The sequence below is a fragment of the Anopheles merus genome, chromosome 3L, assembly GCF_017562075.2.
Source record: "Anopheles merus strain MAF chromosome 3L, AmerM5.1, whole genome shotgun sequence".
Lineage (NCBI taxonomy): Eukaryota > Metazoa > Arthropoda > Insecta > Diptera > Culicidae > Anopheles > Anopheles merus.
In genome coordinates, this window is record NC_054085.1 from 33864465 (window position 1) to 33876504 (window position 12040).

The 12040-nt window shown below is 45.1% G+C and overlaps 1 protein-coding gene across 3 annotated transcripts in view; it reads right to left on the bottom strand.

Annotated features, from left to right (window-relative positions):
- The window catches only part of LOC121598347 (RNA-binding protein 24-B-like), a 50345-nt gene that overhangs the window by 4724 nt on the left and 33581 nt on the right, over positions 1 to 12040 (bottom strand). For all 3 annotated transcript variants that reach the window (XM_041925024.1, XM_041925025.1, XM_041925027.1), the window contains exons 4-5: positions 11891 to 12017; positions 10399 to 10462 (exon numbers count right to left, since the gene is read on the bottom strand). In XM_041925024.1, coding sequence (XP_041780958.1) covers positions 10399 to 10462; positions 11891 to 12017 — 191 coding nt within the window. The remainder of the gene's footprint in view (positions 1 to 10398; positions 10463 to 11890; positions 12018 to 12040) is intronic.

Below are 12040 nucleotides of genomic sequence, written 5' to 3' on the forward strand. Positions count from 1 at the left end.
AAGAAAAAGTAAAACAATTAACAGCAACAGCAACAACAACAACATCAACATCAACAACAACAACAACAAAACACATTATATTTGCCAAACACGCCAAACAACAGCAACATCAACGAAAACGTTTCGATTAGTTTTCAAACCTCGTAAAAAAACGGTAAAATGGGTAAAAGAAAATAATAAGTATAGAAAACAAAAAAAAAGAAAAGAAAGTAAATGTTGTAGATCAAACCAAATCAAGATTCCGATAAAACAAATGAAAAAAAGACAACTAAAGTGTAAGAAGTCATAAAAACAACAACAAAAGAAAACAACCCATCAAACGACGCATACCGCACACACACAGGAAAGTGAGTGAAATAAAGAGAGAAAGTAAAAACGAAGTGAAAAAAATCATCCCACAAGCAAATAAAAATGCTTGCAAGTGTTGTAAATGAACCCATTAGATAAGAAAGTAAAACACAAGAAAAGAAAACTTGAAAAAAAACATGTTTTTTTACCGATGAGAGATAAAAGAGACAAGAAGAGCAGAGAATAGACATTAACATGAGCTCTCGCACCACCGCCACCACGTGACCATTGGAGTTGAAGATATGGACGACCTGTGCCCATGATGCAAACATGAAGGATTCTTCACCATTTCATCATTGTGACAGTTGTCGGTGGCCGTTTCCTGATTCGAAGTGCCAGCGCACTGCATCTCCTACGGCACACCCCTTTGCCGATGAAGGCTACGAATACGGTTTCAACTCGAAAGCAACATGACATGTTTATCCGTCACCCATCTGTGCCCATTCGTTACAATTATTGATCGCACAGCCGTACTATTCTTACAAACCCCTCCCGCCCCTCGAGCCTCAATGGCAAACACAACAAGCACACAGAGTGTGGAGCTTAAGTATCTCAAAAATAGGATCCGCCCCATCACTTTCGAGGGAATCGAGGAGGGACACTAAAAACTGCCACCCTCTCGGGCCCACACGTCTGTCAACCCCTCCTACTAGCGAGCGTTCCCGCGTTTCGCTTGAACGAAGATTAAATAAAATCCATAAAACGAACCAACACACACTGTCATAGACACGCTGCTTTACAGACACGTTCGTTACCTCTCAGTAAAGAAAGAAAAAAACACACACCCGTCGCCATTTTAGAACGTCACTGTCCGCCCACCTTTATTCTGATGCTACCGCCGTTTGTGCGATCGTCGCGCACACAAAAATTACAAGCACCAACCTACCTACCGACCCGCAATATTGGTGGTATGTGTGTGTGTGCGCGGGGGAGCGATTGGGGGACGAACCCGGGAAAACGATCGCGATCGCGCGCGCCGTACCAATTGCGAGCGAGCGTGACCGGCCATCTTGCCATCCGTTGGGCACGATCTCGGGCACAAACGTGTGCTGAAGCTGAAACCGTGCAATGTAGCGTATTAATCATCGTTTTGGGAGGCGAAGAGGTTGATTTTCGCACTTCAAACTCTGATTATTGAGTGTGGTTTGTAGAAATCTTATCTTGTTATAGGTTCGACCACTGCGGGAATAAGTGGATCGTATGATAGGCGTCATGCCAAGATGATTTATTTCAAGCTATTCATTATGAGAATGTGAAAAATGTCAATTTGGAGATTAAAAGAACGCAACTCATGATAACGATCAATACAAGACGAGTTTTAATACATTCATTTACTTGAGCTGTATTGTATTTTGTTATCAGTACCGAGCGACAATGTTTTTCAGCTAAAGATTTATCTATGCTTCTTCTTTCCAACAAATTTGATGATAACAAGAGTAAAACATTGTTGGCTTAAATTCAATAGGAAATAGGTGCGGCGTTAGAGTCCAAAATTGATGCCTTAGAGCCAACATTTAGCGGCTACGACTGTTAAATGTTACAAATAACTAGTACAAAATACTACCTAGTACAAAGTTTACAATATCTGGTCACCTGGATTACTTGCACACTTAGTCACTGCCAGTAAATGACAAGTTAATGTGGTTTGATGCTACAAGTTCGTAGTATTTGTCGATTAATCGCACCTGCAGCACTCAAAACGAGCCAGTTTATTCAACTCTCTGAATCTGTATTTGTACAGGCAGAATGTGTTCTATCCGTCGGCCCCATTTCACAACACAACAACGCCCTTGTAATTGTACTTTGTCGACGATATTTATTAGCCCATCCCCATCGATAGTCGAAAACAACCTTCAGCTGGCAGCAGACAAAGGATGACCGGTGTGACAGCGGGTTACACCGATTTATAAGCGCGTGTTGTCGTCCCGGCCTCGCAGTATCAATACTTCTCGGGTGCAGTACATAGGACGCTCGGTAGTGGTGATGATGATCGTAATCTACTGTCGCCGCGTGATGGATATTTAATGGGTTTGGCAATCATCTGAGCTCAAAACAATATTGACGAACATTGTACACAATCTCTCTGTGCTGATGATGACACATCACTACCCACCAACAGATCTACATTGCAAATAGACACATTCTTCGCAACAACAGATCTGTACGTTCCCACCGCTCCCAATTCTTCCTTTCTTCAGAAGATCGAGTACCTCCAATGCGAACATCAGGTCCGGAGGAAGAGGTGTGTAATGATCACTAGAGTACCATCTTCACACACACACACACATACTCATCCCAACCACACTATTGAGATTGTCACCGTGGACATTCCGGAGGAGCGCTCACGATGGGACATTTCTAAAAATAATCCCGCCAACCTACCGATGCTGCGTCGTGTGTACTACAACCCCGCTCGAAAGAATGTCCAAACGGTGTCTTCTACATAACGATCATCTTCGTGTGCATCGTGAAAATATCTAACGCTCCTCACTCACTGACGGATCGTTGCAACTCTGCAGCAAAACTCTTGTCTTATAGTTCCTCGATCTTTCGGCTGCACGGGGGGAACAGATCGCATCGCATTTTGTCTTGGAGCGAGGTGGAGACGAAGGTTGAGTGACTGGCTGGTGTGTACGTAATGAAGGTGGCTTCTCGGCTCTCGGGGGGTGTTGTGGTGTTGCGCGCCAGGCACAGAAGCCGAGAGCCATATTTATTTGTATTTTTAGAACGCGCTCTCGCGCTGCGCTGTGTTCGGAAAACTGCGCGCCCTGCTTTGGCAAAGCCAACCGCCAATATACTACACCTCGCTCGTGACCATCTTCCTGGTTGTGTGTCGTGTGTTGCCAGCCAGTGTGGGGCGGCGGTTATCCGAGCACCCCCACGGGTTTGTCCCAAAAGCCCCAACCAAGACATCGCTCATGCTCGTGGCGTGTCGCGCCACAACAAGACATGTTGACGATGAGAAGAGTTTCCCTACTCCCTCTCCTGCGTCCTAGTAGAGCAGCCGCGCTTTGCCTACACCGAGGAGGCTAGTGAGGATTGACATTTGAATTTTTCCAACCGAGCGTTCCAACTCAACCTTTTTCCTAATTACTTCACACGCGAGGACAGAGGAGAAAGAGATAGAAATTTGCCGGCCATTTGCTTCCCTACACACACGTGTGGTGCTTCCGCTCTTGGTGGTGATGTGGTGTGCCCGCCCAACACCGAAGCGCGCGTTAAGCAATTACGTAAATCGAAATAAATGCAGCAATTACATTAATTCGATAAAAATCGCTCCAAACGCTGGCGGCGTAGGTAATCGCGACCATATATTGCGCGACGGTGTCTGTTGCGTTACACCGTCGTTGGCAACGTTGGACTTGCGGGGCGGTACAGATACATGTACAGAAAATTGATTAATACTTCCATTAATGCCTACCCAACAGCCTCGAGAGCTGGGGATTATTATATTGCTGTATGTCCCACTTTTTTTTTCTTTTCAAAACCCATTTAATGTCTTCATTTCTAAGCATTGATATGTCCCTCTCTCTCCTTTGATGTAGATGGGCCATATAAAATGTATAACGCTACCGATTGTGGGTGATATATTGCGAAGCCTCGGCACGATTGTCACATTTTCATTACGAAAGGTACCGGGGCAGTACTGGGCGGCAGCATGATCGTAGATTAACTCTTGTCCCCAAAGTAACTCACCGACTATAAATAACGGAGTACAAACCCACTGCCGATGGCCATTACATGACACAATAGTCGCCACTGACTCCCAACCGCTTCTATTAAGCTTCTTCCGTCTTTCATCACCGTGATTGTGTCAAGTGTACTGCTCTATTCGTACCAATCTCCTTACGGGTCGCGTAAGCATCGTCCCCCCAAGACTTTGCTCATACAAATGAAGCAGAACCCCTCAGAGCCAAGGTGGAACCAATTGTTCTTGCCTGCTTCGAAGGAGAGCTCCATCCTGTGCCTAAGTGGACGCCGAACGATCGGCGGGAAAAATCACGTTTTCCGCCGATGGTAGATGCCCGGCCGTCACTTCCGTCACGTCTGTGATTGACGTCAGAAGGGTTGGGAATAAGCGGGACAAGGAGCGTAGTGCCGCTCATATGCGCCGATGATGGAAGGCACACACATACACCCTTTTCATTTTGGGGTCGCGTTTGTCGTCAGGAGTGCGATTGAATAATGTGGCGATGTGGGTTGAAATCGCCGAGATACGGCACCAGCATTTTCATCTGCCATCCCCTTCAACTCTTCAAGGTTTTCGAGGAGCAAAGACGATCGTTTCTTGATGGGCCTGTTTTGGGTGTATTTGGCTTGCTTTGGCTTAAAAATAAACACACCGCTAATGCCGCTTTGTCGCAAACAAAATTGAGATGAAAATAGATCCATTACTACTTTGAAGAGATTTATGCAACACTCTGTCAATATCCACATGTTAGGAATTATTTGGTAGTTACGTTCTGTCCAATTTCGCAACACTAACCTCGCATTTCTTGGGCTGATGAGCTCTTTTAACTAGTGACCATTTATTATCTTCTCTGTAGTCACTTTTTGTTTAAAATAATTGTACTTTAAGCTCAACAGTTTGAACAGCTAATTGAGAAACCTTTGGATTTTGTAACAAACTTCAATTTTAATCCTAAGCTCTGTTAGCTATCAACATGTTGTCACCTCTTGCCACATAACATGAATGATATTATCGCTAGAACGAATCGTTGCTTCATCTATAAACATCTAAATATGTGATTCAAACACACACACACACAAACACCGAAACACACAAACAAACACGCACACAAAATCAAAAGTAGAGCAGAAGTATTTTTAAAAAACGCACAGCAACATAGCACACGTTTTGAGAAACCTTTTTTAGAATTATGTCGTACATATTAAAAAAAAACGCAAAAACCACAAGACTCAAACCTATTGAAAGCTTTTAAAAACACGGTTAAGCAATAGCGCCATCGTCTAAAAAAAACGAAAAGCACTGAAAAAGCTAAAACGTCACTAAAATGTCACAACATGTGGTATTTTTCATTCAATTTTTAACAACTCCTTAAACAACTGTTGACTAATGTTCAATGAGAAAAGTCATATAAAAAACGGGAAAATCCACAGCACTCTTTCTCGTCTAGCTAAACATTATCAAACAAATAAAACACAACATTTAAGCAAACAAGAAAAACGAAAAAAACATTCTAAATCCACCACCAGGAAGAAGTACCACACAAAACTCAAACTAAGAGGCTGCTTAGCACGTTGGGACGTATTAAAAAAAAAAACAATCCACTTCGAGCATCGGGTTGTTCGGTCGTTAATCTTAAACCAGCAGCAGCTGCCAGAGAGAGCTTTGGCAATTACACCTTGAAGGAGATAATTTATAGATCCGAGAGCAAGCATATTTTATTCTCTTTAACGGCCACTTACTCACACACACACACTCTTGTGTTATAACCGGCACGTGAAAGCTGCCCATGATAAGCGTGATGATCTTTTTCAATGATTTTCCTTCAACAGGTCAACACAAGTGCTGTTAAACAACAACAAAAAATACAGCATTTGATACGTACGGCAACTGTTGATTTAATAATTGTACTATCTGCATTTCGGTGGTCATCTGCTGATGCATTATTCAATGCCAGGTACGATTGCAACCTCACACGTAACGCTTTCGCAGCCATCGAGATAAAACATAATTTGTGAAAGTCAATTTCACTCTCCTGGCGCCTCCGCAATGCAATGCAACGCGGCAAGCGTACCTGCAGGTCGACGCAACACGCGCTGGTATGGCACACACCGTTGGCACACGCGTCGTTGTGCAATGCGCGTAATGCCATATATTACAACGGTACCAACATGATCACCCGTGCCTGATCTCATCAAAATGCAAACATATTCCGGTGGGTCCACGGGGTCGAAAGCCGGATTGCAATGAAAAGCAACGCCCGGAGCAGCAGCAGCCTAAATTTTTATTTTACCGCAATCAAAATAATTTCCCAAGTTCCGCGTGGCGAAGCACGCGATAAAAGCGCGTGGGGTGGATGGCTACATACCCTCCCCCCCACGATCACCAACGCCACATCCGGCAGAAAAACGGTTCCGGTGCCGGATCGGACAGCCTAACGGGACCCCCCTGTTTGCGGCGGTGCCATGTCACCCAGGGAGTGGTCAGCACGTGTTAAATAGACCGTGGCCGAGGTGAAATGTGAATCATGCCAACCCGGTTTGACACGATCTGTAGCGTAGTTTGGTTTTATTTTATTTCGTTTTTTTCGGCGCTCAATTTTATTATTTTTACGCATTTTCGGCATGATTGTATTACACTGCCATTGCGAACTAGATACAACATTGAAAAAAAAACACAAACGCCAACGATGGTCAGGCGACCGGAATGGAGACGCCACCGCGGGGGAAGCAAGAAAATCTAAATGGGAATACACTGAGCACCCACAATAAAACGTACAAAACACACACACGCACACAAGGGCACACGCCACACCAACACCCCTACACACACACACGGCTGGGGGACACGCGCTAAAAGAGCAAAATCAACAGTAACACCAACAACAACAACAACAGTAACACCAACAACAACAGCAAAAACACAACCAAATCGCACACACGCACACGCACACGAACGCACTTCTCACCTCGAATCGAGCAGCGCGCGCGATAAATCACGACAGACGATGAGCACGACGATGACAAACAATCGCACACACACGCGCTGCTGTAGAGCTGTGTGTGCGTGATTGTTGTGTATGAGTGTGAACGATCGGGTGGGCCGACGGGAGGGGTGGTGAAAGATGGGGCACCACGAGCGCACATGAATTGTTCATTCGCAAGGCGCGCACACAGTGTTCCCCTTCAGCCCTCTATCCAATGTGCCTATCCATACACACACACAGAGACATAAGGGCACCCGCCCCGTAGAGAGGGAAGTGTGTGTAGCCAGTTGACACACCCGACGGTTGAATGCAACACGTACCACGGAACTGGACTCATCAACCCTCCGCGCCCGGACAACTGAAGTGTAACCTGAAGTGTGTATGGGGAGGGAGGGAAACAAAATGGAAAACACTGGTTTGGTTTCGGTTTGGTACGGTACACACGGCACACACCAGGTAAAACAAAACTAGCAAACCTCGCGCGCACACACACAAACACACACACACACCTCGGAAAAACTCATGAATATCTAGCGACAGTAAAAAGAGAAAAACATACAAACACGCACACACGGAGAGCACACGAAACACACTAAACGAACCGCACACGACCAACCCACACCAAAAGGTTCAGGAAAAGTGCAGTTGAACGTCGAAAAAAAAACGTGAAAGGAGTTCTTTAACATGTAAAAATGCACTTTGAATGCGTGGCAATGCGAAATAAAGTCGCTTTTCCCGAGCATTGTTGTAATTTTTTTAAACAATTTACTTAACAAACCTCTCATTATCTCTCAGCAGTCTGACTCCACACTCTATAATCAGCAGTGAAGCTACAAAACTATTCACCAAGAAGTAAGTAAGCCACTAGAAGTCACCAAACCAAACTCAAACTCTAACATACAAAAAAAAACAAAACCAAATATCACTTCACCACTTCGAAACGACCAAAAAACACCAAATGAAACAAACCAAAAGACCTAAGGAAAACAAAACCAAACAATCAAACAACAAAAACTCCAAACAGTATCATATAGAGATGGGTGAACCGAAAGCTGCAAACGCTATCGAGTAAAGTAGACAGACAGAGAGAGAGAGAGGGAAAGAGAAAAAAACACATACATGTAGGAAAAAACACAAAATGTAAAAGGAAAACGTAATAAAAGAAAACAACTAAAAACAAAATCAACAAAACACAAACAAATCAACAACAACAACAAAAACACTATAAAACTCTGCCACAAACGCGAAAAAACGCAAAAGAAAAATTCACTCGAACGCTCGGCTTTTGTGTTGTTTTGTTTGGAAAAATTACATGAACATGAAGCTCTCGCAGCACGGGACCCATATCGAAACGCCATCAGCGCCATTTGCCTCTAGTGGGGCATAAAATCAGCGGTAGAGCGGTCAACCTGCCGCACACGGGCTGCAAACAAAACGAAGTGGGAAGTGAGGGAAAATGAGTGGCAGATAAGTTAGAAGAGAAGAAAAGAGGGAAGAGAAGTTTGTAAGAAAACAAACAAAAAAACAGACCAGAGAACAAACTGGATGTATGTAACGATTTGACCCCCAAAACAAACGCCTTTTTCCTTGTGGAAATAAAAAAAAAACAGCAAACGAATATGGGAAGTGGAAAACTTATGACCCGAACAGGCAATGTAGGCGTCTGCTGCTTGTGCAGAGAGATTAATCCATTTCAGCATGTACAAAATGTGGTTGATTACGATTGAAAAATAGATCGCACTATATAGCAGTACGCTGTCGCTGCCAAATGTGCCCTGCTATGGGTGTCAATAAACGACTCTTTGCTTCATCTTTGGAAGTGTAAACGGGACGAGCAATCACTTCTAAAGTTCACCAGTCACTGCACACACACACACACACACAAACCCCCCGACTGGCAGCCGACGGTTGAAGAGTTCTAAATAAAAACCGCAATCAATCTTTTGCTGTAGTAAAAAACGCGCGCACTCACACACATAGACGACAGCTACTACCAAAGATACGGAAGCAGCAAAGCAATATCTCCGTGACAGCGCTAGTCTCAGCGTCTCGTCTCAACACTATCCTGAAGGCGACACGCCGAAAGGGAAACCGGGTAGAGCGCGGCTTAATTAACGGCCCACCGACTGTCTCCAACCGATAGCAGGAGGACGCAGCGCAACGATCGCCTCTCCGCTTTTAGAACATTTATTCCGCGTCCGATCTATCGCCCCGTTAGCGGGTACACGCTAGCCATGGTTAGTTTTTCCCGAGGGGGGGGGAAGGGTTTTCTGCGCTGCCTTCTCTACCCCTTGGCGCATTGCTTGCGTGTCACCTATATGTTCGCATACATATATCACCACACTCTGGCGAGCGCGTGTGACGCAAGGCGACGTACTAGAGTCAGAGGGAGAGAGATAAAATGGGAAGGGAGCAAAGTTTGAAAAGTTTGGAAAACTATGGCTACCTATTTTTAGGCTAGCAAACTACGTAACTCTACTAGCTGTAATGGTGCGTACGAATGCTGATCATCATCACCGTGCGGGCACCATCGTGCAAAACAGTATGTGTGTGTCTGTGTGAATGCTGCACCGAGAAGTGCAGTTAATGCGAATGTGTCAGTTGGCAAGCACACATTATTGCTTCCAATCGAAGTTGGCCTTCCCCGAAAGAAAAAGACAAGACACTTTGCTAATGGGACACCATGCGTCTCCACCGGGCACAAATGGATTATTGCGCAGCATACTAAAATGTACATTATTGTCTTCATTTCATATTGTTATTCTGTGATTTTCAATCATTATGAAATATTCTATTAAATTTACTTGTATTGTATTGTTCACACTAAAGACGAAGAACAAAAACAACGTAAGCAAATTAGCAAAGTTCAGTTACAACACACAGAAATGTAAGGCATTAAATATTACCAATATATTATGCTTCCTCCTGCATAAAAAGTACCATTTTTTAATATTAATTCTTCAACATATCAGTTGATTCCTTTGAAAATGGAGCATGAAAATGCTCTTCTTTTTTTTGTTACTATATTTTTGAAATTAATTTCCAAACTGCACTTGTCGAAACCTTCCCTACCCAACAACCAACAACAAACAAAATGTATTAAAATCCTCCCACCAACCCATCCACGTCGCGCTGATGGTGTGCCATTTGGCGGACACGATTTGGCTTCACAACAACACAGAAGAATAAAGGGAATAGACAGAGAGAGAGAGAGAGAAGAAGAAAAAGGCGGAACAGGACACGGGGTGTTCGAGGACGCTTACACGGGCGGTGTAGGAATGGGATGTGGAGCATAGTAGTGGTAGAAGAGTGGTACGAAACGAAAAAGAAGAGAAAAAAAACACAGATGCGCGCACTGCCAGCCAAAAGCACTTACCCGTACTGGCCCGGTATCACTGGGTAGCCGGCCGTCCGCAGTCCTGTCGTGGCGAACTGGTAACCTGAAATTGGGACAGAGACAAGAGCAGAAAAAAAGTACTTCAAATAAACGTCAAATTCAAACTCGGTCAGTCAGTGGTACGAAGGACATCGTATCGTAATCGAACAACAAGGAAACGAAATCGCAAAAAAAGCACAACCAGATAGTACAGAATCAACAGATAACGCCGGTAAAAAAAAAGGTCGGCAAACAAACTACTACATTCCGTTCGATGTGTATCATAATTTTGTCCAACCTCGTTTTGGTTGGTGCAAAAACACAACCCCTCTCGCCTTCTTCTTCTGCTAGAGCTGCTCATTAAAATTGCATTTCCGTGCTCATCGTCACGGCGCGCACGTGGATTGCCTAATGAATCCACCCCGTTTGCTGCTGTTGCTGCAATAATCAATACCGCAAAGCTTATCCCTCTTCCGCCGCCACCATGGTACCCGTCCGTCCGTACACGTCAGTGTTTACGCAGCAACAGAGAGTGAGCGACCGAGCGGGACACACCAATAAAACCCAAGCGAATAAAAAGAACCTTTCCCAGTCGTCATCGCCACACCAACACCAAACCAACCAAGCGGTGGTGGAGTCTTGTAGCGGCCACACCACCACAACAACAACAACAACAACAACAACAATGCCCCGCCATGACGGTGCCTCTGACCTCGGTCAGGCGCGTGGAACAAAAAACATTTGATTCACTTTAATGATTTGTTTACTCGCCCGCCCGCCACGGTACGGCGAGCGCTCGTTTGCAATGACTTCTGTCATCGAGTTGCGCTTTAGTGCTGTGCCGACCCGACAGCCGATTTCCTCCGTCCTCCGAGAGTGGGTTGGAGGAAACTTTTCACCCAACGGCTGACAGCAAAGGCACCGTGTGTCATGATAAATCAACGAGTTTTCAACGGCTCCGGCTAATAGAACTCCAGCAAATGCAGTGACGGAGCTGAAGATTGACACTTGCCGCGTTCGCTTTGCAGCCACTATTCAGCGTGCCCATCGAAGGATAATAATCCCTTTTCTTTCACCGTCGTGAGCGTGAATCAACACACCTCCCAAACTATGGTGAAGCAATAGCAAATGCAAACAAAAAAGCCACGGACACAGAAACAACACCAACCAACTTGACTTTGGCAGCTTAAAGTTTTGCCCTTCACGACGCTACGCCACCTTCGTGTTTGACGCGCCCAGGGCAGGTCGTGGTGGTGCTGTTTGTCTAGACAATTCCGGCTGTACCGGCCGGTGGTATCGGTGGCAAATAAAGTCAAGCATTGCACCTTCCTGCCAACCAGCTGGTGGTCTTATAGCTTCCACTCTAATAGACTGATTCCGCGCGCTAAACCAGTGGTGCATTAATTTCTGCACTAAGCCGAAGACAGAACACGGCAGCAACACCTTCATTCTACAATTCATTTTCCTAATGGCCACACACACACACACTCACCTTGTGATGCGTTGCCCCGCGGTTTGGCGCCCAGTATCGCTAGGTTCACGTTCGCTTTCCTGCCGTCGATGATCGGGTTCGGCTCCTTGCAGGCACGCTCGGCACTCAGTCTGTCGCCCATAATCACCTGTGCAAAGTAGTGGCAAAGAG